General features: G+C 36.3%; 3 protein-coding genes and 1 long non-coding RNA gene across 6 annotated transcripts in view; 1 reads left to right on the forward strand and 3 right to left on the reverse strand.

The window, feature by feature from the left end:
- LOC107716346 (hypoxia-inducible factor 1-alpha inhibitor-like) overlaps window positions 1–4,847 on the reverse strand; it is a 16,204-nt gene extending 11,357 nt beyond the window's left edge. Inside the window, exons 1-3 of the mRNA XM_016522757.1 lie at window positions 4,418–4,847; window positions 1,529–1,779; window positions 439–587 (exon numbers count right to left, since the gene is read on the reverse strand). Of these exons, the coding sequence (XP_016378243.1) occupies window positions 439–587; window positions 1,529–1,779; window positions 4,418–4,612 (595 nt within the window). The 5' untranslated portion in view covers window positions 4,613–4,847. The remainder of the gene's footprint in view (window positions 1–438; window positions 588–1,528; window positions 1,780–4,417) is intronic.
- The window catches only part of LOC107716348 (uncharacterized), a 15,063-nt gene extending 5,288 nt beyond the window's left edge, over window positions 1–9,775 (forward strand). Inside the window, exons 2-3 of the long non-coding RNA XR_001637195.1 lie at window positions 1,718–1,725; window positions 9,765–9,775. This is a non-coding gene — a long non-coding RNA (uncharacterized LOC107716348). The remainder of the gene's footprint in view (window positions 1–1,717; window positions 1,726–9,764) is intronic.
- Window positions 9,776–10,940: 1,165 nt separating this feature from the next.
- LOC107716351 (protein Wnt-8b-like) lies at window positions 10,941–16,273 on the reverse strand. Its single transcript, XM_016522764.1, has 6 exons — window positions 16,203–16,273; window positions 15,676–15,709; window positions 14,163–14,301; window positions 13,358–13,483; window positions 12,473–12,615; window positions 10,941–11,504 (listed from the first exon to the last, which is right to left on the reverse strand). Exons 1-6 carry the CDS (start codon window positions 16,271–16,273, stop codon window positions 10,941–10,943), a joined length of 1,077 nt encoding a protein of 358 aa, XP_016378250.1.
- Window positions 16,274–18,730: 2,457 nt separating this feature from the next.
- Window positions 18,731–26,719, reverse strand: LOC107716350 (acyl-CoA desaturase-like). Of its 3 annotated transcripts, XM_016522762.1 has the most exons (7): window positions 26,618–26,719; window positions 24,351–24,477; window positions 23,067–23,268; window positions 21,748–21,878; window positions 21,120–21,325; window positions 19,696–19,928; window positions 18,731–19,526 (listed from the first exon to the last, which is right to left on the reverse strand). In XM_016522762.1, exons 2-7 carry the CDS (start codon window positions 24,408–24,410, stop codon window positions 19,327–19,329), a joined length of 1,032 nt encoding a protein of 343 aa, XP_016378248.1. In that variant the 5' UTR covers window positions 24,411–24,477; window positions 26,618–26,719; the 3' UTR covers window positions 18,731–19,326. The 3 variants fall into 3 exon arrangements, with proteins under 3 accessions (XP_016378248.1, XP_016378249.1, XP_016378247.1); XM_016522763.1 differs by lacking the exon at window positions 24,351–24,477 and having other exon boundaries at window positions 18,732–19,526; XM_016522761.1 differs by lacking the exons at window positions 24,351–24,477; window positions 26,618–26,719 and adding an exon at window positions 23,473–23,779 and having other exon boundaries at window positions 18,732–19,526.
- Between the last annotated feature and the right edge of the window lie 46 nt (window positions 26,720–26,765).

A 26,765-nucleotide genomic window follows, 5' to 3' on the forward strand; every position in this document is an offset into this window, starting at 1 on the left:
AACGCACTGGATAGCTGGCCAATCAGAGCACACCTCGCTTTTCAGACCGATGAGCTTTGTAAAAATCGACGCGTTTCAGAAAGGCGGGGCATAGAGGAGCAACAATAATGTACATTATGTGGAAAATAATGTTTTTTTTTTTACCTTAACCAGAATAAACTCATTGCATTACACCAAATACACAACATAATGTTCTTTTTAGCAACATCATATGACCCCTTTAACATATGATAAAAATTCTAAAACCTTTTCAGGCAAAATCTTACTGAATAAGTCCTTAAGTGAACTAACTTCATAAAAGAGCTTTCCACTTGCATTAAAACCGGGACAGTCCAAAAGAATATGTTTGACAATTTTCAAGAGGGAAACACCAATCATTATATTTTAACTAATAATGCCAATAAATTAGATAGAGAATAAGTTGCACTGAAACTGTACCTTCCATGCCTATGAGCAGCAAATTTGAGGTCAGTGGTCCCCAGTTTCGTTTAGCTTGCTGTTTGTTAATCCAGTTCCAATTGAATCCAAGGAAATCCACCACTATTTTTTGGCCAACTGTATCATTCAGAGTTTGTTGCAAGTACACTCTACAAATTAAACAGCAATGTCATTTCACAAGGTAAAATGTCAAAAATGAAATCAAGTAACTTCAAAATGCAATTCTACCTCTCAGAATTTTTGAATATTATTAAGTAAATATCTATCTGAATTTGCTTAATATTTATTAATAAAGGTAAACAATTGAAGGTCTGGAACCAGAAAAAAAGATGATTGTAAATGATATAGCAATAATGCCACCAAAGCAGAGTATCAAAAGGTCAGAGATGTGACCTGGACACAAGCTGGCAGAATTAATTGATTAGTCGTACACCGGAGCGGTTTTATTTCCTGGATTGCATTTCACGCATCTCAACAATTTTCAATAGGGTATATGTCGAATATCACCTGACCAAACCCGGAAAACAGGTCTCATTGCTTCCGCTTGTCGGAGAACGTGTTAACAGCCGTATTAAATAATAGCGATATCTATGGACTTTTAAGATAATCAGTTAAACTAGCTAGCTGTTTTTATTGTTGACGTTTTATTCAATTTTTATATCTAAATGTGAAAAGAATAAAAATAAAAAAAACTTTTAGATATCAGTCCGCATATGTGATGGACATTGGTTATGATCATCATTGGTATCTACTTTGAAGGCATCTTGAGTAAAACTGCTTCATATTTAACTAAGCATATGCAAAACGCTTGAACCGGAAGCGACGAGAACCGGTTAACAGAATACGGAAGTCTGTTGCACATAACCCCTATTGCACATGTACTGTTCATGTCAAAATAAACAGCTCAAAACTTTATAGTCAAGGTAAATTTTAAACATACACTGTAAACAAATGTACACTTTTGATTCAGAAAGGATGTTTTAACTGTGAAAATAAAAAAGACAGAGCAACCGTCTTTTATGGCAAACAGTTACAAATCAATGTGCCTTTTTTTTTTTTTTTTACAAAAAAAACAAAAAACAAAAATCACCTTTCTTTTCCACCTTGTTTCTCTGTTTGATGCATCTTGTCCACAAACTCAGAAAATTTCATCTCTATTCGACAAGATTTGGGCACAAAGTCCTGAAAGTTTGCCATCTTCTTCTCGTCATAATACAAGAATTTGTGATTTTCTGCTATGTAAACAGAGAAGTCCCCATTTCCAATGTTCTCTTGCAAGTAGGGTAAGTCCCATTTTAGAGCTGGATATACTAAACTGGTGTCTGTTAATACAACAGGCTCCTACAAAAGAAAAAAAAGCATCAAAAAATTTACTATTTAGAAGATTAATCATAGTCACACATAATTGTTTTAACAACAACAGATTAATGAAGTGCTATTTTGGGTGAGTCATTCAAGTAGTTTCTCTTCATCATTCTGTAAGCACAATCACCTTTAACTTTGCTGTGTGTTTCCTGTAGCACAAAACACACTACCACACTCATGGTTGCATTCAAACGCAAATATTTAGACTACAGCTTAAATACTAGTTTAAACCGAACTGCAAAAATACAGCCGCAGCGACCCCGCCAAGGCTCGCAGTTTATTTGACACAGAATTATCCTGATGCTGCAGCATGAAAAAAACAAAAGTGACAAGTGCTACGTGACCAGAAGAACGTAGACTGTTCCAGCACGCGCATTGAACAGTCCACGCTCTCGCGCTCCGCTGCAGCTACACTTACAGGAACAAACCACCATGCTGCGCCACAGAGCTTTATAAATTATAATTATTAAATAACTTAGTATTGGACTATGATTCAGAAGTGTTCCTGATCTCATATTTATATAATAAATAAATAAATAAATAAATTTAAATAATAAATACATATTATAAATTATAAAAATGTCATATGTATATTACATTCTTAAAAATAAAATTATACTTTATTAATTAATTCTAAAAGAATTCAAACGTACGGTCTCGTAAACAGCTAAAATTGTTCACTATCACTGTTTACACGAGACAGCAGTCAACACAACATGAACAACGTGCTTTGACTGATCTCATTATAACCCACTACCACAGTAGTTTTTGTGTACAGATTAAGACTTTGATTATACTTTCATTTATATGAGATATTTTTTCTACTTTTTTTCTTTAATACTTTTCCTTTCTGTTTGGTTCAGGAACCCCTCCCTAGGCCGTGTAAAAACACTGTAAATGTTTATACTTCTGATCTATCATTAAATCATAGAAATAAATGCTATAAATAATATTATAACATCTAGTTAAAACGCTAGCAAACTGTTTTAGAAAATGCACTATTTACATTTAACGTTACGCTCTCTTACGGAGATAATGTACCGTAAAGTAAACAGAGAAGTCCCCATTTCCAATGTTCTCTTGCAAGTAGGGTAAGTCCCATTTTAGAGCTGGATATACTAAACTGGTGTCTGTTAATACAACAGGCTCCTACAAAAGAAAAAAAAGCATCAAAAAATTTACTATTTAGAAGATTAATCATAGTCACACATAATTGTTTTAACAACAACAGATTAATGAAGTGCTATTTTGGGTGAGTCATTCAAGTAGTTTCTCTTCATCATTCTGTAAGCACAATCACCTTTAACTTTGCTGTGTGTTTCCTGTAGCACAAAACACACTACCACACTCATGGTTGCATTCAAACGCAAATATTTAGACTACAGCTTAAATACTAGTTTAAACCGAACTGCAAAAATACAGCCGCAGCGACCCCGCCAAGGCTCGCAGTTTATTTGACACAGAATTATCCTGATGCTGCAGCATGAAAAAAACAAAAGTGACAAGTGCTACGTGACCAGAAGAACGTAGACTGTTCCAGCACGCGCATTGAACAGTCCACGCTCTCGCGCTCCGCTGCAGCTACACTTACAGGAACAAACCACCATGCTGCGCCACAGAGCTTTATAAATTATAATTATTAAATAACTTAGTATTGGACTATGATTCAGAAGTGTTCCTGATCTCATATTTATATAATAAATAAATAAATAAATAAATTTAAATAATAAATACATATTATAAATTATAAAAATGTCATATGTATATTACATTCTTAAAAATAAAATTATACTTTATTAATTAATTCTAAAAGAATTCAAACGTACGGTCTCGTAAACAGCTAAAATTGTTCACTATCACTGTTTACACGAGACAGCAGTCAACACAACATGAACAACGTGCTTTGACTGATCTCATTATAACCCACTACCACAGTAGTTTTTGTGTACAGATTAAGACTTTGATTATACTTTCATTTATATGAGATATTTTTTCTACTTTTTTTCTTTAATACTTTTCCTTTCTGTTTGGTTCAGGAACCCCTCCCTAGGCCGTGTAAAAACACTGTAAATGTTTATACTTCTGATCTATCATTAAATCATAGAAATAAATGCTATAAATAATATTATAACATCTAGTTAAAACGCTAGCAAACTGTTTTAGAAAATGCACTATTTACATTTAACGTTACGCTTTCTTACGGAGATAATGTACCGTAAACTTTTCACTTTATGCAGAAATTATACATACCGACCCGTTTACTAATTTTCTACATTTAAAACATAACTTAACATGACAGTTACAAAACGATCTATGTTGTAACTAAGGAATAAACTTATTTTTTAACCATCTTATAATTGATCAGATTTGTCTGCTTATCGGGATCTGACGTACTTAAAGGATCTCCGATCAAACACATTAAGGAGTTTCAGCAATAAACCCAGCACGATCTAGGATTCTTTATTAGACAAAAGGCGTTTAATAGCCTGCTGTTTGAGTTTGGTTAAATCATCATTTCATTTTTGTGCACCTTGCACCCATCCGAACGAAACTCCACTAACGTTACCCCATCTGTCGCACTCTAATAAGATGCAGGATAAATCTGCAAACATACCTCGTTATTGATGAGGACCTCGGCTCGCGGATCTGTATGGGATAGTCGCGGTATCTGTCGGGTTGGAAAAGTATATTGTCGAAGCTGCGATTCATTCCAGCCTGTGTCGCGTAGATCCGTAAAGGCGGCGGCGGAGGCGGCGGCAGCTCCATCGGTCTCTGCTGGGTCCGCCTCAGCCACGGTCGCGGCTGCCATGTCCTCTAAGTGCGCCAGTGGACTGCTGTTACTTCACAATAAAGTTGCACGAGGGTGTAACGTTATGGCACAGCTGTTAAGCAGAGAAAGGAGCAGCGAGCGCGAGAACCGCTCCCGTCCTTTCACACACGCCGCAGAAACGCGAACAGCCGAGTGGAGCGACCCGCGCAGTCATACTAGCAGCATGAAAACAGACACACTGGCGACGCTTTCTTAACACCCACCGGAAGTGGGTTTTTTTTTTTTTTTCAAAATAAAAGTATTTAAACCTTTGGACGCTGGTGTTTATGAATGAATTAGTGGGTGAGCAACAAGGAAACTATTACAAATATGTCAATCTTCAAAATATTTCGAAAAATAAAGCCAATAGGTTAATCAGGAATCGGACGTGAAACGGAAGACACGAGCACAGCTGACAGTTATGCAGAAAACTATGAACAACGGTCATCAAGTAGGTAAGACAACACAGGTGATTGGGTAAAAAAACAACTAATAATACTTCCTCATTTGATTTATCACAGTACATTAAGACAATAGTTTTGTATTACAAGTTTTCTGAAATGTGTTCGAATATGCAAATGAGCACCATCTAATTAAATGTAAGCCTACACTAATTTTCATACATTTCCAAAACAGAAATCTGAACAGGTTCGAAATTCTTGTTTCATTTCATATGCAAATTATAATATTAAAACACTTCAGAAAATCAGAAAATACCATAGTCCCCAGAAAAAGCCAGAGTGCGGATTGAACAGTAGATGGGGATATTGGACAACTGACTGCTATTCGTGGTCGGCCATAAAGGACTAAGAATATTCAAGTAGATTCATTCTAGTTACCCGAATGTGTTTTTATTATCTCACTATGCAATGAAGAGAAACGCTTTCTTATTAAGCTACATAGAAATACATCTAAGTGAAAATACTACTCTAGAACATATTATCACCTGGATTATTGGGAACCTTCAGAAACACCAGCAGGCCCAAATATGCTAGCACTATTGTAAATAAACCCCAAAACTTTGAATCCAGGTAATGTGATGAAGACTGGATGCTTTACAAAAATTATTTTGAAAAACACATAATCCATGATTCGTTATATATTTTCCGTTGAACACAAATATTTTGGAAAATGTATTAGTGTTTTGCATGTCATCAATGATGACATAATTTTCATAATTAGATGAACTGTGCCTTTAAGAGTATCTGTAACCAAATCACCTGTCACTGCTTCTTCTTGTGACAGAAGGGTCGTTTGTATGCTGTGTTAAAGTGACACAAAGTAACCTTTTCAAACTGTGTTAACTTAAATCTATTTTTTCTTTCACTTTTCCCTTGAGCCTTCACAGACGCTTTTCTTGTAAAATATACAGGTAACCTCCGGAGGGCGCCAAAACTCAATCAAGCTGTGTATAACATCATGCTTAATTTTTGTTTTGCCTAGTCTGAATATAAGACACGACGGATGTATTTTCCTTTTGAGGTGTAATAGTTTTTTAAGTATAATTAATGTTAACCATAGATCCTATTTTGCTCTTTATAAATTACTTTATAAAGTAAAAAGAATATATATATATATATATGCCTCTGGCTCTAAAATGCTAATTCTCTTCTGGGTTTTAGGACTACCGTGCAGCTCAAGCTTGATATCACTCACAGTGATGAACTAGTAATCTTGTCAGTGGCAATAATCAGTTCACCAGCAGATGGAACTACAGTGGAGATAAAAATTAGAGAACAATCTATAAATATTGTTAATCTTCATACTCAAAAGTTGAAGGAATATTAGCTGTAGGTATATCACTGTTATTCTAACATGTTTGACAAAAAGAACCAAGGCATTTCAACAAAAACCTTTATTTTGTGGAAAACACTGATCAAAATTAGAGAACAGTAACCACTGTTGCACGAAAGAAGAATACAACTAAAATTTTGGAGGGTTATGGCTGTCAGAAATTAGTAGTAATTTTAAAGGCCCCTGCTTTCAGTGACTTTTGCACATCTGCTGCCACAGGACGTCACTAGTTTCTCATACTGCTCTGGTGTGATCTTGGTCCACTCTTCTTCCACAGTTTGGTAACTTTAGTGGGTTTCTTAGCCATAACTTTGTCGCCAAGGATTTTCCAGAGATTTTCAGTTGGGTTTAGATCAGGACTCTGGGCCATTTCATTATTTCAGCGTTCTCAGCTTCAAGGAACTGCTTTACCCATTCTGCAGTGTGACAGGAGTATTGTCTTGCATGAAAATCACAGGCTGATTGGGAGATGCTTGCAGGGAAGGTACCGCATGTTGTTAAAGGAGGTTCTGATAAATATTTGCATTCACCCTTCCATGTAACCCATAAGAGACCCAACTCCTGCAGCACAAAACATCCCTCAAATCATGACACTTCCTCCTGCACCTTTTACTGACTTCTTTACTTGGGCTTCAGTCTTTTCCCAGTTTGGCGCCAAACAAAATGTTTCCCAACGGACCCAAATAAATTAAACTTGCTCTCATCATTAGAGTGAACTTTGGACCATGTTCTCCTCTGTCCACACAACATGCTCCTCAGCAAAGGTAAGATTAGGCTTTTGATTCTTTCTGCTGATGAGAAGTTTGGTCACTGCAGAATGCGCTTCCGATCCAACTTCTATTAAACATGCCGAGACATATCCTATACCCTGTTCAAGACTGAACAGGTAAGCAATTCCAGCTGTGGTGTTGAACCGATTCCCCATTGAGAGTCTCCGCATTATCCTGTCTTCTCCTGCATTTGTCTTACATGGATGGATGACCAGCCTTTTGGGGGGACTTGAATGAATTAATGTCATTGTAAAGCTGCAATATTCAAGAAATCTTTTCTTGCAATGGCTGCAAGTGCCTTCATCTGGACAACTTCCTGTCGCAGGGTTTCAATCACCTTAAAGCGGCCCGCCATCTTGCAATCTCAGTGAAAATTAGAGGAATGCTGCTAGTTAAATAGGGCTTGTCATATAATTAAGGAAATTATCACCAGGTGCCAGATTAACACCAATAACTTGGAGGTATCTGTAAGTGTTCTCTAATTTTAATCAGAGTTCTTTTTCAAATATCTCATTCAGATTTTATACTGTGCTCCAGAATACAATTAATTTATGAAATATGCTTAAAAAACTGCCCTTCTACTCCTGTTAACTTCAAATAGGACTAAGCAGTGACCTTGAAATTTAGGAAATTGCAGGTTTTCCCTAATTTTGATCTCCACTATATTGTGCCAAACTCAAATATTTCTCAAAAAGCAGCTGTTAATGTAAAAAAAAAAAATGCTGTCAATTTTAGGAGTAGGTATCAAATGACTAGCCATGAAGAATGATGTACTGCATAATGTTTTAAATATTTTAGCTATGTTTTGGACTGTATATTTTAATCTGAAAGTCATGTGAACCAACTGGTGTACAAAACGGGAATGTCAAAGGGAGAAGACAAATAGTCTTTTCCCACCCGCCGCTACACTAACACCCATGCTGACCTTAGCCACCTCTTGGTGTTCTTCCCCCAGATGACTTAAGTCATAAATCCCATTAGTCAAGGTTTCTCAGAGCCATTAAATGTAATTTTCCCAATTTCTGTGGATTGTTTCATCATTTAAGTGTGCTGTGAGAGCATATGGCCATCAGTCACTCTGCTAAACATATCTCCACAAAAAAATGTGCAACATTGTATAAGCTATAAATTAAGCAAAGAAAACAATAAAGCATAACATATTGTATTCCAATTAAATATATATATATATAATTTTGAAAAGCTTAAGAACACACACATTTCGATATAAAATAATGTTCTCTGCTATTAATTCCCATACATCAGACAGCATAGCTGACATGAGACATGCCAAACATGACAAAGTCTAATCTTGTTCTCTTCCAGTGTGTCACCTCACTCTCAGCCACCTTAAACTCATGCCCCACTGCAAATCATCCATGGCAAGGCCAGCCTTCCAGTCGTGACCCTGCTTTCATGTGAACCCATAAAAAAACCCGGAAGTTTAGCAGTAGGGCTTAAGGTTGAATCAACCGGGGTTTGATTTTTCAACCATGTGTTTGGGGCCGACTGAACACTTAGTTTGGGTATTTTTGAGATTTATTAACTCCTGTTTTGTATTTAATATAAGTAGGCAAGATAAACAGCTGATTTCATGATATGCATGCAGTTTCATCTCTATGCTTTCTGTATAATACTTGCATTGTATATAGGACATTTTCCAGTGTTTTTTTTTAAATTTTTTTATTTAGTTATTTTATGCTGACTGAATTCATGTAAAGAAAAAAGTGAAATTTGAATGTGAATATCAAAATACACATTTCAATTTAATATATCTGTAACAGTCAGTTGCCTTCAGTGGCTAACCTAGAAATCTAAAGGTTGTGTATTGCGGTTGTTTTGGGAAAAAAATAGGAGGAATTAACTTCATCTCCACATAATTAGCAAGTGTCAAGGGGAGTTTTTATTTTGATCTTGATTTCATAAGTAAGATGTCAAATGAGGTGTGTCATTGAAACCACAGAAGCACAGCAGAACAAGCTATCACCAATAAATAAAGTTTTAATTAGGTTTTTTTAGTCAACTTTTAAAGGGCCACAGTGTTTTACTGTAGGGCTGGCACTTTCGCTGATGGGACGGTAGCTGGCAAGTATTTGTTTATAAACCCTACTTGTTTGGGTACAATACTTGAACTAACTTCTATTCAGCAAACAGTGTGAATCCATGCAAAGCCTTTTCCCAAAGTCCTTTTGAAGGCGACAGCCCATTGAAGGAGGAAGAGAAGGGGATTAGCGTCTTCAGCAGCAGTGCATTTCCGAGGGAGCTGATTAGCTCGCCATTCATTGTTAAATCGAGCAAAGGAAGGCCCTAGAAGACTGAAAAGAGCCAAATAGGTGGGCCTGGAATAAAACATCCACAGGAAGCCCAACACAGGCTACATGAAGTTTTCCCAACAATTTTTTTTTTCTCCCGAGATGGCGGCATGAAAAAGGAGATTAGCATACAAAATTAGATGCTAGATGATTTGTGGGGCGACTTGGTTCATGTTTTCCCTCTGTCTCAACAAAGTTAATTAAACTAGTCTTAAACAGTAAAGAAACATCCAAGCGCAAAGCATTGGGAGTGCTTTGAGGATTACTAAGACAGAAAAGGAGGCATTTGTGAAGAAGAAATTGAGAGAGGCGTGAAGGAAGGAAGACTATAATTAAATGCTCTCTCTCTTGTTGTCTCTCTGCCCCAGGGTTATGAGACATCAAGCTGAAGAATACAGAAAGCTATATATACCAAAGAAAAATAAATCATTAGGTCTGACCAGCAGTCTACGGTAAATAATTTGATTTTACAATGTGTGGGATTTATGATATGGTCTTTCATTTTTTTTAACACTTGTGAAGCACATTTATTTTTCAGAGCACAAGAAATTAGCAGAGGATGTTTTACTACACAAAACAACAAGTGGCTCAGGTAATTCAGATGCATTCAGCTAATCTAAATGAATGAAAACTTAAAAAGAAGATGCTATTATTTATCTTGAATTACGTAATTGAAAAAAAAAACACATAGAAAGAAACTATCATGGAAAAACAGCACTATAGTATCTGTGCAATAAATTAACAATATACAAAGTGCTTCCTCTTATTTTAAGTTCATATACAGTATCAGGGTAAAACTTTTGTCAGAGTTCTATAACCAATAGAAGCAGACAAGAAAAAATTAGGCAAGAAATTATTCTTATGGCAGCTGGAGAAGTGGCCCGATCGTGAATTCAAAACTCCTTTAAAAACGATAATTCCAATAAATTATCCATCAAAGTACTTCCCTGTTGGTGAATGAAAAGGTTATTTAGAGTCTATTGTGCTATATATTGGTTAGATGTGGTGTTCAGTGCTATCTTACAAATGTATACAGGAGTAATTGTGAAATAATACAGATCAAATATGCATTTAAAGTAACAGCTCTGAAGATCTAGTCTCCACCTGGAGATCTACACTCTTAAAAATAAAGGTTCCAAAAGGGGGTTTTTGCAGCAATGCCATAGAAGAACCATTTTGGTTCCCCAAAGAACCTTTCAGTGATCAATTATTAAAAGAACCATTGTTTTTTATAATATGAAGAACATTTTAAAAATCGAAAGAAACTTCGATCTTAAAGGTTCTTCATGGAACAATAGATGTCAATGAAGAACCTTTATTTTTAAGAGTGTAGGTGTTCATTAAAGCATTCAGATGGAACTTTGAGCTCACTTCATTCTCAAGCTCAGTATGTATTCTGAGACAAAAACATCTGCTTAACTTCTGGACCACCGTAACAAACACTTCATGGCATCTCTAGTGCTTCTTCTTCAACCGATAGCTTCTCCTACGGCTGGCACTATCAGTCTTGACCTGTTTGGTTCTCTTCACACAGTAGTACTTTGTGACAATTTTGCGGCACTGCTCGCATTTTACAGCACAACACCAGTGGAATTTGCAGTTGCAGCTGGACACGGTTTCGGCCCTGCGTTCCTCCACAGCCAGACCGCACTCTCCACACAGCCGCTTGCAGCTACGCTTCTCCCATTTGCTCAGATTCTTGCCCTTCCTCAAGCACTCGCGGCCCTCTGTTCCTGGCAAGCCCAGAGTGCGGTTCTCCAAGCAGTAGTCAGGGGAATCCTCCAAGTGCACCAGCTCTTTGCGTGAGATCGAGCTGAAGGTCTCCGCGATCGCGCCGCGGCTGGCTGCACTGTTGCCCGCTCCTCGCAACAGGTCCACCTTCACGGCCCTGTGATATTTCTCCTTTAGGTAGTTGCCCACCTCTCGAAACTCTGGCAACTGCAGCCAGCAGGTCTGAGTGGTGCAGCTGCCAGACACTCCATGGCACTTGCACGTCCTCTGCATGGTTCCTTTCACTGCCTGGTTGAAGAGAGGATCTCACATTAAAGAACACACTCATTCATGCATTCTAGAGGCAAATGTTCATGTTTCAAAACATTCTAATTAGGACTGAACTCATCAGTCGAAATATACAATACGCTCTTTAGTAGGCACCCTATACATCCACTTAAACAAACAGAAGGAAACTGTGAGTTAAGAGGAAGAGGTTCAAGGTTCAAGTCTGGGTTTTCTCTTTTCTTGGTGGTCGTACAATAATTCCTGACTTCGGCTGAAACAAACAGCTGTCTTTTAAAAAGGAACGCCTCTTTTCTCATTCCCTCGCGTAAGATTAAGAATCACGGTTTCACATCGAGCTAGATTGTTCAGCGCAGGAAAGGGGTGTATTTATTTTGCATAGCCATTGTCAACATGTTTTCTGTCATAGGCAGACCCAGTGGCAACTCCATTGAGGAGGAAGTGAAAAAGAATTCTTTCACATTTTTTCAGTTACAATGATGCTCCAGGTGCCAATGAATTGACAAAACCTGCAGACGGGGCACAGACAGGGTAAACAAAGAGCACTTGAGCCACATGGCTGTGATCCCTGTGGCTCTCTCAAGTACAACAAAGACCGACATAAATGTAAGATCCTTATTGCAAGAATAAAACTAAACACTTATTTGGGAAGCAACAGAATACAGAACCTTTGCAATGTGCCGGACCCCTAGGTCGTCTAATTAAGCTTGCACCACTGATCCCAAGAATCTCAAGTTAAGGCCTCGTCATAAAGGACATTCACAGGCTGTAAATAGGCCCTTCTGGTACAGCGCACACTCTATTGGGAGAACGAGTGGCACCTTGCTTATAGGGCCGTGAATGAAACTCTTGGGTGGTAAGCTATCATTAGAAGCACTGAAAAATGATTCAAAAGCCACTCCGTGAGCTGTTGTTGGCCAACGGACATGCCTCAATTTTAGGCCCTGACCAGCCCAAATGACTTCATATACCTTGCGTCCTACTTCGTTGTTGTGCAGGTTCATGGCAGCTCGTGAGTCCTGTCCGGTTTCCAGTGCATCCACAAACTGCTTGGAGATGGCCTCTCCGAATCCATTATTATCGCTGCAGCCTCCCCATAGCCATCCCTGACCACCTGAGATGACAACAGAATGATGTTTTTTGCTAGGCTAAATAAATATATATATATACTTAAATGTGGTATATACTTTTATAGAACTACTTTTGTTCAATTTTAACAGCACTTATGGAACAATACTGATTGCCACAAAAAATAATTTGCACTTTTCCTTTTCCTTACAAAAAGCCAAAACCAAGATTATGAGAACACACTTAAAATAGAGCCAAATATTGGAGAATTTAAAAGCAAAAATCTGAGGCTTATATAAAAGTTATTATACTTATACACTGCCGTTCAAAAGTTTAGTGAGAGAAATGTTTTTCTTTTTTTTAAATAAATTAATATTTTTGTTCAGCAAGAATGCAAAAGCTATTTTGAATTGTAATAATATTTCACAATATTACTGTTATTGCCGTTTTTTATTATTAAATAAATGCAGCCTTGGTGAACAAAAAGGAATCTTCCTGACACCAAACTTTTGAATGGTAGTTTATATATAAATGTATTTAATTAATTATTCTGTTAAAACCCATGTTTTATTTTAGCTGTAATGTTGTTCTCATCATTCTTGGGGTCATTTTGGGGTTACAGTTAGAAAGTCATGGGAACAAAAGTTGTTAAATTGAATATAACTACACAGAAAAGGTTAGCAAGTGACTTTTTCCACATTAAAATTACAGTATGTTGAAATGCGTAACACAAAATACCCCTTTGATGTTGACTGATTTTCCATCTATGTTGAGATTTAGTTTATCACCTCTTTGGCCGTTCCTGGTGTCATCACATCCGCAGTTGTCAAAGTCACCGAGGCTGCAATTCCTGGTGAGGGTATACATGACTCCAGCAGAGCTGATGGCATGGAAAAACGCTGTCTCTCTGTTTGCTGTGATTAGAAATAACACTGAAATGAATATGCTGTGGAAAGGAATTGTATTTATCTTGTCTATGAAATATAATGTCCTAGGCTAATGAAAATACAAGCACTCAACACTCATTGATTTTCTTCCTCATTAGATGATTTACTCAAATCTTTAGCATCCATCTCAGTAATGATGACTTTTGACTCTTATTACCCCTGCATCAAACATGGAGTAGCGCTGCTGGTCTGCTCTCATACATTGGTCTGGGGTCGGCACTGGACTGCGACAGGCCCCCTCTTTGGCACTTAAGGAATGCCTAATGAAAGGAGTCTGAGGCAAACCTTTGACCCACACCCTTTGACTTGAGAGGGCATCCATTTCACTCACTCACTCTGGTTCGTAATATCCCCTTGGTGGCTTTTCTATTTGCCTATTAACAGACCAGGTTTAATTGTCTCAAGAATGCAGTGTTCAGACACATCAACATTGGGAGATGGTTCTCTGTGGTTTAAACAGGATTGTTGTGTTTGTTTTAAGTGCTGTGTCTGTGATTGATACAGATGGGCTTTGAGTCACTAAACACACAGTATACATAACACACGCTCTTCTACTTTTATTCTATTAAAATATGTGTATTTTTAGAGACCTGAAAGCATGATATATATATATAAAACAGGCATCAGCAGAGGTCATAGTTCTCACCGCTTCTGAGTCCACTGTGGGTGGAGAGCTGAAGAGCCCTCTCCGGGCAGTTCCAGCGGTCCCACGCAAACTGATATTTGCACTCTTCAATCCCACTTTGAGCTCCTGCGGCCACACTGCTGGAGTAGATCAAGTAGGCCTGAAACAATGCAAACCACACCAAAAAGATTTGGGATGAAATACACACTCAATATCAAGTGTTTACAAAACACACTGTAACTAAAACTAATGATAAAATTAGATGCTTTTAATTCTCAGCCTGCACAGTTCATATAAAAATGCACCTGTATGTTAATTTATTAAATGATGTTTAAAAATTTTAAAAAGCTGTAAAATGACCCCATTATGTCTATAAAAATAGTTTTAGAAGTTGTATTAAAGTTTTAAATATTAAATATTACTGATTAATGATTGTTTGCTGTATATTCATTTAATAAATTATATTTTTAAAAAACTAAAGCCAAAGAAACACATTTTGTCATTTGAAATAAAAATATATATTAAAAGGTTTATGTAATATAATTAAACATAAATGAAAAGGTTTATATATATATATATATATATATATAAACCTTTTAATTCAGCTAGTTCAAGGAAACATTTCTCATTTTCATATAGTTTAACTTGATGTACTAAAATAACTAAAACTGAAATAATAATAAAAACTATGTAGACGTATTAAAAAACAAAGACTAATACAAATTACAAAAATACTGAAACTTTAACAAAAGTTATAACAGAAAATAAAAACTAATAAAAGTATCTCACTGATACTAAAATAACGCTTTAAAAGAGCACCAAAATGACACCATTACTTTTATTACAATAATTTAAGAATTAATATTAAAGTTTTAAATATAAGAAATATTAGGGTAAATGTTTCCCTATGGTTCCCAAGTGGTGTAAAATGTATGTTTGCTGTATATTCATTCATAAAATTATATATAAAAAAAAAAACTTCAAAATGATAGCATTATTCCTAAAAATAATTTTAAAATTAATATTAAAGTTTTAAATATTAGAAATATTGGGGTAAATGTTTTTCCTGTGGTTCCACAAGAAATGCACAAAAAAAGTAAACAAAAAGGGTCTATGTGGCTGTGAAACTGCGGTTTATACAATCTAATATGTCTCAAGTGGTTTATAAGAGACAGCACCACAAGTGCTCTCATGGGCGGCTGGGTTGCTAATGATGACCACCCACCAAAGGCCCCTTCCCTTGCCACTCAGTAAAAAGTCCTCACAACTTCACATAGTGAATGAGCTGAAGTGTGTGAAACCTATATGGTCCTGTCCACCCCAAGCAGCAAGTAATACCTAATCCACAGAAGATACCCTTTCAAGAAATACAGCACCTGTAATGCACAAATCTTTTAATTTGCCACTTGCTTGCATTGTGATCACAGGGTCACCGTCAAACATTAACTACCCCAATCCATAAATGATTTTGACTTTTTGAAGTTTCTCTCTCCTGATAAAGATCAGCAAAGCAGATCAAAAGATGTTGGCTTACCTTTGGGCCAGTCATCAGGAAATTATTCACTGACCTGGAAGATAGAGCAGCCTAATAAGTCAGCTGACCCATAACTTGTATATGTTCCCTATGAAATTACAAATAAAGCTTCACATTGATAAAACATAATTTTATCTAATTACATAGGCTAGGTTACTGATCTTAAGTACATGTTTATATGGAAATTACAGTCTCAAAATGAAAGGTTTCATTGGATTTTCATTCATATATATACATACATACAGATTTTATTTGGTAAAAAACGATTTTCATATATATAATGAGAAGTTTATAAATGAGAACATAGCGTTTCGGTTTTTTTTTCCCTCTAACCAATGAAACGAGGCTCAAAGCATCGTTATCAAAGCATCTTTACTTTGATTAGTATTTAAGTGTCTGTTTCATCCCGATTTTTTAATCTAGAGATCCAGAGATAAACACACAATGTAGGCTAAACGCTCGATATAAATAGGCTAAATTTAGCATCAACATCGCCTGCTTAAAGGCGAATAAAACGCTGAACTCACCAACTGCAGCAAGACTTCATGTGAGCCATCAGGATGAAAGCGTAATAATAAACCTCCAAATGCATGAACATCCTGAGAGAGGCGACTGGCAGACTTTTCTTCACCTTGGAAAGCAGAGGAGTCTGCAAGAGCTCTATATAACCTACATCCAGAATTCAGAGGCTGGGGGTCTCATGTGTGAGCCAAGGGGGTTCTGAAATGGAGCTCCTCTCATCCCAACAAGAGATTATCTGCTTAATTAAAGATTTTCCCTTTTCTTACTCGTTCAGCCAATCAGAACTATTGTACCAGAGAGAGATTGAAATGATCAAAAGGGCACCCTGGGCTCCTCCAGGACAAATAGCTGGGAAGAGCTCCCCGCGTGCTAACAGTTGGAGTGAATTAATATGAAATCAGGATGGCATCTCTAAGGTTGTGCCTTAAAACTCAATTTCAAGAGCTGCATGAGAGGGTTTGATACAGTAGTGGCTGATAAAGCTCAGGGATTACTGACATTATCTGCTGGATCAAACGACAAATGTTATTTTGAGGATCTTATATTAAGCATGTTAGATTCAATTTACCAATTTAGCCAGTAGGCTAGGCTACGTTTAAATAAATTTGATTCAATGAAAATAGTTTAAACATTTATTAAAATAGAAATAGTTTTCATCAATTTTTGATTCCGTTTCAAAGCAGCAAAACTGAATCCATGCGCGCGAGGAGTTGAATTAGATTTAGGCTACATATAATTATAAATAAGGAGGATAATCAATACGATTGTTTGCGAGTTTTTTCCCCCCAGGACTTCATGACACTTTTTTTTAGTGTTATTTTACCTTTTCTCTCAGTTTAGTCCTTAGCTGACCCTTCATGACCTTTAGGTTCTGCTTCTTTGACGTCCGCGTATCTTCTCGTTTTCAAATTAGGATTAGGAAAATTATTTGGGAGATTCCAGAGGGATGTTTTTGGATTACGCTCTGAAAGGCTTCCATGAGACTGAAGTAAAACGAATTTGCCGCTATAAAGAGATTTCTAAATTCATTTCTAAATCCCCGGTTTGGTCTATTTGAATGTGAGTACATTACAGGCTACTGTAGAAATATAAAAGAAACGTTCCAAAATGAATATATTCTTTATTTTAAAACGATGCGCAATCTCCGTTTTACTTAGACTAATTACTTGGCCTACTTTAGACTTAATTAACTACTCCCCAAAAATGTTATTCTTTCGCAGCTGAAATATAAACAAAACTACCAATTAAAAATCAGGAATTTAGTAATGCAGGTTCAGATTTCAATAATTAAATCATCTATTTTTTTTTTAAATTTTGGGTTATATAAAACCATTAATCAAATACAGTCAAAATACTATATTTTGTGAAAACATTTTTCACGAAGCTAATGCACCGCTATCATTTTCACGCATGATCGCTCAGAATAAATTGTAGCTATTCATTTTTCTTTAAAAACTGACATGGTGGTCTCACCCGCTTATGAATATAAACTGTGGTCAACGCTACAAAAGAAGGCTTGCTGAGACTACATTTTCAGATATACACACATTTTATTCAATTAAGAAAAGATTAATATTGATTCATAAAACTCACGGTACAATTCGCAAAACTCTGCCACTTATATAAATTTTGGTTTATGGTACCAACAACATTCCTTGAAAATGTGCCCATTAAGGCTCTCAGACATCAAAGGTCAACACTGTATAAATAATTGAGCTGTAAAATAGTGTCAATTTGTGTTTCCTTCTTAAACATGGGTGTATGTTTTAAATATATAAAGCATTTGGTGAGAATATATTTATTTTTCATTCATTTTCATAATATTTGAAATAGTCCTTTGATACTTCAATATATCTGTAATTAGAAAAGAGTTCACCATATACCTGGTCGTTTGCCAGGTACTTTTTTACAGGACCACAAGAGTCCAAGGAAACCAGATAAAGAGCTATGCAACATGGAAAATGATCATTAAGAAATTAAACTGAATTGCTCATTTTACTTGAGAGAATTCCTCATTATAAGCACCACTGCTCTGAGGACCTTCACATTGGCATGTAGAATCATTTCTAAAAATAAATTATAATAAATAAAAATTTAAATATTTTATCAATAATGCCAGAAAATTTATTTCCATGCATACTGTCAGTACTAACAAATCCATTCTAAACAAAACTCAACATAAAGTCAGCATTTTAACTCAATTGAGAACAATTTTCCCATGGATTTTCTGTGGCACAGTCTTATATGTAACCCTGGACCACAAAACCAGTCATAAGGGTCAATTTTTTGAAATTGAGATTTATACATCATCTGAAAGCTGAATAATCTGGAATCTGAGGGTGCAAAAAAATCTAAATACTGAGAAAATTGCCTTTAACGTTGTCCAAATGAAGTTTTTGCCAATGCATATTACTAATCAAAAATTAAGTTTTGATATATTTACGGTAGGAAATTTACAAAATATCTTCATGGAACATGATCTTTAATTAATATCCTAATGATTTTTGGCATAAAAGATGACCCATACAATGTCAAAATTACATTGACATTAAGCGACTTAAGACTGGTTTTGTGGTCCAGGGTCACATATTTGACTACATATACTGACCTATAAATCTTTTGGTGGTCATTAAAGTTATTTCAGTTTTAGATGGAAATCAGCTTTTATCATTTCAGAAAATGTAAAATAGTGCCAGCATATTAATAGTATGTCATCTTAATTTTACAGCTTGCATAGCTTGCTGGAATGATATTTTTAAATCAGAACAGTAACTGCTTAGCCAGAGAAAACATGGGTCAACCTATTCATGAGAGAGGGCTGTAATGAGGCACATAGCTGTTTAACTAGTGAAGTACCATCTCTTGTGGCAGACTGAGACATAATTATCCTTCCAAACTATGGCCTTTACCATCTCCGAAAATAATATCCCACAGTCCAGTACACTTCATGAAAAGGAAAGAATTCTTAAGAACACATATTAGTCCAACACACTCTAGAGTTTATTTCAAATGAGAGTGTATATAGATCAATCTTCATTGCACACTAAGAAATGCTGCAAATGCTTTTGTATATGTTGGCTTATAACTTTTTTTGTTTGTTTGTTTGTTTTCTGATATGTACTGAACAAATCAACCACTTTTGTGGCTGCCATCACCGGAGCGTTTAACACGGGCCATGATGGTCTCACGAGTTACCCTCCTGCAATTCTTGGCCAGTCCAAAGAAGCACATGAGATCTATAAATGCTTTGGTCACGTTCAGCCGACTGCCAAACTCACTTGTAGCATAATCATGGGGGAATGTGTGATGATAGTTGTGAAATCCTTCACCTGAAATTAAATGAAGTATATATTTTCCAATCAGTACATATAAAATGTTTATTTCAAATGAATTTTGTTCTTCTTTCTATTGATCAATAATCCTGATGATTTAAATATTTTTCAACAAAGTTGAATTAATTAATTAATATTAAGCTGGAAAAGAAAAGACTGTTCTTACCGATGGCACTGAAGGCAACAAACTTGTTCTCTCTGGGATTGATGTTGTGGTCATAGGGCCTCATTCCCCACATGTGAGCTGCACTGTTGACCAGCCAGGTCGCATTAAGGACCACAGTATATCTCAACAGACAAGGAACTAAGTAACTGGTCAAAAGACTCTCTTCCCAAAAGAACCAAGGTACAAACGTGGGGATGAGAAAGCACATCACCACCACAGATAACTTGTAATGCCTAAGGACATAGAAATGAAAGATCAAAAACAACAATTTCTATAGTCATTTTATCACTGCTCTACATGATTGTGACATGTTCTTATGTACGTCATAGATTTTCTGAAATAACATCAGCTGTTAAACCTCAGCTGGAACACAACATGCAGTGAAATGCTGACTAACCAGTTATTCTCCCACTATCTGATCTAGCAATTCTATGAAACATGTTCTTAAACTCTTATCAAAAAGCTCCGGACTTTTATTGGATGTCATTAAAAGTGATGGGAAGGGATATTGATTATTCCACACTACCTAGTGCCAAATATGGGACCTGGTTCAGATGACAGCTCCTAATTGCGGGGTCACAGAGGTGTAATGAATATGTTAACTAATACAGCCTTTTCAGGTCATAAGAAATGACTAAACCTGGATCAAAGTTTGTCCCGTCTTGTACTTCGCAGGTTTTCATCCAGTGAATTCTCATTAAATTATTCCGCACTATTGTATAACGTTTTGAATATCAGTTTTGAGTTCATCCAAATATATAAATCAAAACAGAAGACTTTTTAAAAGCCAATATAAAGCAAGATTAAAGGCACAATATGTAAGATTTTTTTATTAAAATATCCACTCTGTTTGTTTTGAATATGCACCCTCTAGCGGCGAAAACTTACATATTGTGCCTTTAAATTATATTCTGTTATAAATTATTATCCACTGTTATACAGAGGGAAAAGATACAACAAAAACTAATATTTTTGAATATTATTACAATTTAAATTAACTGTTTTCTATTGAAATATTTTTTTTTTTAATTGTCATGTATTCCTGTGATGGCAACACTGAATTTTCAGCAGCCATTACTCCAGTCTTCAGGGTCACGCGATCCTTCAGAAATCATTCTAATATTCTGATTTGGCGCTCAAGAAACATTTATTATTATTATAAATATTGAAAACAGCTGTGCTGCTTAATTTTTTTCTTATTCTTTGATGAATAGAAAGTTTAAAAGAACATACATTTTAAAATTTGAATATTTTGTAGCGATATGAATGTTTTTTCTGTCACTTTCGATCAATTTAATGCATCCTTGCTGAATAAAAGTATTAATTAAAAAAAAAAAATTCTTACATACCCCAAACATTTATATGGTAGTGTAGGTGAGAAGATTTATAAAACTGAATATGAAATATCACCATTTCCCACTGACCTCCTCTGAAACATTACGACCCCATCTGCTTTTAGGTCAGCGAGCTCCAGTTTGCGTCCTTTTTCAATAACTTCTGGGTGTTTGCGGACCAGCAGCCAGCCGATGTGAGCGAAGAAGAAACCTCTGTGGGCATTGTGTGGGTCCGCATCAGTCTCAGAAAACTTGTGATGGACACGATGGTCTCTGGCCCACTCATAGATATCATTCTAAATGGATATATATTAATCATTATTGTCATTGCATAGTATATCTGCCATACTCAACATCGAGTACAAGTGAGTGAAAGGTGAATGTGAAACTGCAAAATAATATTCATTTTGTACAGTACTGTATACAGTACAGTATACACACACACATATACATATATATATATATATAGCAAGTGCAAGTAGTCATTTGGCAGATGCTTTTTTGCAAAGTATCTTACAGTACACTTATTACAGGGACAATCCTAGGTGGACATCCTGGGATTAATTGCTTTGTTCAAGTGTACAATGGCGATCACTTGGCTCTTGTGAGGTTTGAACCTATTAGCCCAGATCTTTAAACACTATGCCATCTGAGCTGCATTATGTTTACTGCATTATTTAATGTGAAATATTGTTTCATCCACTTAAAAATGTTTTACCTGAAAAGCCATAGAGTTTGCAGTCGCTAGGAAGATTCGTAATGGCAACGAGGCTTTGTAGGACCTGTGGCTCCAAAGGCGATGGGCGCCGGCGGTTATTCCTAAAGCGCTTACCATGAAACACACTCCCGCTGTCACATTATGAGAGAAAACAGAACAGAATATTTAAAAACAAATTAGTCTGAACTACACACATAGTGTGTAACGGTGTATGCGCCCTTGATTCGCTCTATGAGAGGACAAAATGTCTCGCTGTGTGTTGTCAGACAAGGCTGCAAGGGATGTGGGATACCAGGCCACAGACTGTGAAGAAAGGCACACTGTTATGACCCGGCTCAATTTACAATGGAGAGCCTATTTCAACAGCAATTGTTCTTTGTTCGCCAGGGTGCAATATTTTGCGGCGATGTGATGCCAAAAATGTACACAACAGTGGAGCACAGTTATAGCTTTTGGTAGGATTTCAAATTATTCACGGGACTGTCTTGTTGTCACTCATGCACACACGCATGCTTACAAGACACTTTAAACACTGGTCTACATAACTAATTTAGCTGAGACAAAGTGGCCTGAGATTTTCGCTTTTGGAAAAAAAATATGACACAATAATTGATAATATATGAGAATAGTAATCACAACTTTGAATCTGTAAGAGAAGAACATCAACACCCTTATAAGAGGAAATACCTGCAAAACAAGAAAGGGAAACTGCAGAGTGTTGCTGAGTTTAACCAATTATACATGAGCGATAGGGGTTAAAACATACATGACCACCACCACACATATACCTTCTGACAGCAAACGTTGCAAGGCAGAATAAAAAATATGAAAGATTTACATGAGGGGGGAAAAAAAAACTATTTTGAGCTAAGAAAGTTAAATGCCATGTCTGATTTATAGTTTGATTCATAATCATGTGAATGGATGTAAAAAACAGAACTGATATAATACAAAGCAGCAGGATTTCCGGTTTAATTTGAAAATCCACACTAATGAATCGATTTCCAATGTATTTCTAATTGACACATGAAAATGACACAAAATAGACTTTCAGTGAACATACACGTGAAATTAACTTTACATGTTATTAAAATTATAGCCTACATTTGTCTTAATTAACATGATTAAAATATTATATCTAGGCCTGAGACGCACAGTAGGTACAAAACACGTAATTGCAGACATTACAACATTATCCAGTCTCTTTATACATAAACATTAGGTCATAAAAATAAAAACGCAATAAACACATGAACAGGTTGTGATTAAAACAAACGTCAGTCAGTTCATAGAATCAGAATTAGCAGTAACATACTCACTCCATATTAGCGTTAAGGAAGAGACAGATGGAAGAATCGTCAGACCATAAAGAGCTCCTAGGTGCAAGAGGGACATTAATATAACGTTTCTCCACACGATTTGCACTGGAGGTCTCGGGCCCGGTTTCTCCTCGTATGCATCGTCATAAACATCCTCTGTTATCGTCGTTTCGGCCATTTCTTTCATGCTCGTTATTGACTCCTGTAAAGAGAACGAGTCGATTATATTTTCACGACCATCAACAAAGAAAAGCCATCTGTCATTTCAGTTATCATTATTTTAAAAGACAAAGCGCTCATGCAATGAATACATTAAATTGTGCACAAAATGGGTGTGACTTCTGTCTCAATAAAGGCAAGCTGGAATAAAGCCGCATTCGCGCATCTGCAACGCGCTTAACGTTACCTTGTTTACGATGCAACCATAAAGAATTATCGCAATTTGATTTGATGCTAGCAGGCAGGTTCCCCAGTCAAGTGGTTTAATTTTTTTTATTTTTTGCGTGTCTAAGCCTCTGATTTCGTTGAAAATGATGCAATTGGGCGAGGCTGAAAGGATGCCATCTAGCCCTACCAGTTTCATTGGTTGCCTGGTTATCTGATGCTTATGTTGTGGACGCCATGTACGCTGGTCTTTGATAGCCAACAGTTCAGCTGTTTACTCTCAGTGTGTGATACAGTTAATATCCATGAGTAAATTAGAAAATGCAGGTCTTTGCCCTTCTAGCCCAAACATATTTCTCAAGTCAATGTGGGCTATTATGCGAAAACACTGTTTGTATAACCACTAACCAGACACATAAAAATAATGTTAATCTGTAGAATCTATTGACTTAATGTGAATGCACACAAGTTTATAAATATCATCTGTGAATGTGGTTATTGTATGTCTTACAATGCTATAAATACAAATGCAAACCTTTCAATATTTTAAAAGAATAAGAGTTTTTTTTGTTACTAGCTCAGTCTAAAAAACCAGCATATGCCTACTGGTGAACATAAGCTATTTTCTGAAGAGCTACATGTGTTACAAAGAGGAAATAGGTATCATTAAGTGCTAAAATGACAACAAATCTGTAGTTCCTCAAACAGGGAACTTTCTGTGGGCTACTATAATTTCCCATAGCCAGATCTAATCTCCGATTTCAATGTAAGCACATTACAGTAATTGAATGGTATTGTATTTTGGACTCATGTAACTGTTTCATATTACACAAAATGGCTCAGTCTTTTGACTCTGGTCAAAAAGCATTTACTTTATGTTTGCTCAATTTGTGCACTTACTATACAGTTTTTGCCTAGTTCAGTAGGTGATTTGTAGTAAGCTTGCTTCATCCAAATCATCAGCCTTTCTCAGTCAGACATAACTTTGTGTCATACTGAAGCCCATGATGGTGGATCTGTGTCCAGACTTAAACAGAAAGAGCATAACACATGAAGGTAAAAATGATAGTTGTGCTCATCAAGATATGTTTATTCTGTTGCATTGATATTTTCAAATGTGAACTTGCGGTTAATGCTTAAGGAATCTGTCCTATTTTCACAACTTTATCATACTTAACAAATCCTGTAAGTATACATAAATACACTGTCTTTTCTGATCAAGTTGGTTATGAAAGTATGACATATCTAACAGTGCACCACATCTATGCAGCACTGCACAAAATGGAGGGATGACGCAATAGCACCCTCTAGTGATAATGTAAGGGATCTGCTAAAATCAAACTATTACAATATAAGGCATTACTAAATGTGTTATTTTAGTATCATTGAAATGCTATTAAGTTATTATCTGTTTATTATTAGTTATTATTACTATATGCACTGAGTAAAAACACAGAGTAAAAACAATTTTCACTCAGAAATTGCTAGTAAATTTCACAATTAATTACAAAGAAACAGCAAGTAACCATTTATATCAATATACAGTACAGTAGTTTGTTATTTTATTCTTTTTAAATGTCTAATATATACATACACACTACTGTGCAAAAGTCAGTGTCAGCTTCCTTGTGCATACAAACATCTCACTGGATTATTACAATTAATGGCAAAATTAATGTTTGGAAATGTAAACTTGTATTTCCTACTGACACACTACAGCAAAGGATAGAAATAACAGGTTTAAAACCATTTTTGTTGTTGTTGTTGTTGGTGGTGAAAATACTAATGGCCTAAGACTTTTGCAGATTAATGTATAATTTCAATTACCTTTTTTTTATTTCAAGTAGCAAAAATATATTTTATGGTTTTAGTTAACTATAATAAATAGCCTATATAGAGTAACTGCATTGACAATTTTCCATTGACATTTAATGGCATAAATAAAAAGTAATTTATCGGAATGAATTCTAAAACAACTACTTTCACAAAAACAGCCACTATCGCTCAAACACAAGCCATTGTTGGTGTGAAGGCTTCTCCAGTGATCTTCGTCTTCCTCTTATAATCTGAACTACAGCACAGGCCTCTAAAGTTCCTCATTGCCTCCCTTATCAGGTTTTGTACAAAGCTTCCGCTGCTCCCCGATTCACCTGAAAGAAAGAATCAGCAGAAATGCGGAACTTAAAGAAGCTGATAGGGTGATTGTTCATGACTGCAACGGGTCATTGTGGTCTCCTGGAAGTACAGAGAATCCAGCTGACAAACTTCTGCGGGACCTTGTGTGAAGTACTCCACCAGAGCAGCTTTATGGACGCCTATTTCCTCAGGTGTTAGGGTTTGAGGATGAAAGTAAACTATGGCCATCGTGTGACCGGCAGAATTTGTTCTTATCGTGATTTCTCTCCAGTGACCACCATCGTGAAATAAAAGGCATGGTTTGAGTGGTGAGAGGCGAATAAAATCTTCATAGTGCCTTGCAACCATCTTGTGTTTTGAAGGTATGTTCAGGAGATGGTCACCGTGGACACAGACAATGTTGTCAGTTTTTCCATTGCCGATATAAAATCCAGCAGTTTTTGGATTGCCATCTACCCCTCTGTTGACAGAGAAGGTTGATTTATTGTGGTATCCATCACTCACTGGTGAGGTTACTATGGAAGGAGGGGGAAACTTAAGTCATTTGAGAAAGGGTGCATTGAGTCCTGAGCTAGTTGCTTTGTCATCTCAAGTAAGATGTTGTTCTGCTGCTCTTGTTTCCACTGGAGCTGCTCCTCATAACTCATTCTCCACATAGGAGTCACATTGTCAGCCAATCTCTCTTCCCAGGAGAGAGTATGCCAGTCAGCAGGTAGTCTGGGTTTCCTTTCCTTTCTTCTCTTTACAAGCTTACAGCCAGTATTGACAGCACAGCGGCTGGTTATTGAATAACTGAAGCATGTTTTTGGTATAATGATGATTTGTTTCAACAGTGGCCATGTTAAGCGCATTGTTTTGTAGATATGCGACATTGGTGCAGACTATTCAGTGAGCGCTTGAGGTCACACATTCAAACACACTACAGTAAAATGATGTTTATCGCGTCAGTGCTCTAGATATATTTTTTGCCTCACAACATAAACGTGTAAACTGTCAACAATCCAGTAAAACACATATTTTGTTCGTTGTACCTCTTTTTCCATGTGCCCACACAAACAACTTGATACTTCTTCTTCTTCTTCTTCTTTGACGTTTTTATGGCGGTTGGCAAACCAGCTTTAGGTGCATATACCGCCACCCATAGACATAATGCCGCCACCTACTATATATATATATATA

Source organism: Sinocyclocheilus rhinocerous, unplaced genomic scaffold (genome assembly GCF_001515625.1).
Source record: "Sinocyclocheilus rhinocerous isolate Xijiao unplaced genomic scaffold, SAMN03320098_v1.1 scaffold869, whole genome shotgun sequence".
Taxonomy (NCBI): Eukaryota; Metazoa; Chordata; class Actinopteri; order Cypriniformes; family Cyprinidae; genus Sinocyclocheilus; species Sinocyclocheilus rhinocerous.

What these genes read in the sequence shown, in the direction of transcription:
- LOC107716351 (XM_016522764.1), bottom strand. Translation starts at nt 16,273, where the DNA reads ATGTTCATGCATTTGGAGGTTTATTATTACGCTTTCATCCTGATGGCT. An exon ending in ATGAAGTCTTGCTGCAGTTG is followed by an intron (nt 15,710 to 16,202) that starts GTGAGTTCAGCG and finishes TCTATCTTCCAG; the next exon opens with GTCAGTGAATAATTTCCTGA. An exon ending in CCACAGTGGACTCAGAAGCG is followed by an intron (nt 13,484 to 14,162) that starts GTGAGAACTATG and finishes TTCTAATCACAG; the next exon opens with CAAACAGAGAGACAGCGTTT.
- LOC107716350 (XM_016522761.1), bottom strand. Translation starts at nt 23,649, where the DNA reads ATGAAACTGGTAGGGCTAGATGGCATCCTTTCAGCCTCGCCCAATTGC. An exon ending in ATGGTTGCATCGTAAACAAG is followed by an intron (nt 23,269 to 23,472) that starts GTAACGTTAAGC and finishes TTCTCTTTACAG; the next exon opens with GAGTCAATAACGAGCATGAA. An exon ending in TTCCTTAACGCTAATATGGA is followed by an intron (nt 21,879 to 23,066) that starts GTGAGTATGTTA and finishes ATAATGTGACAG; the next exon opens with CGGGAGTGTGTTTCATGGTA.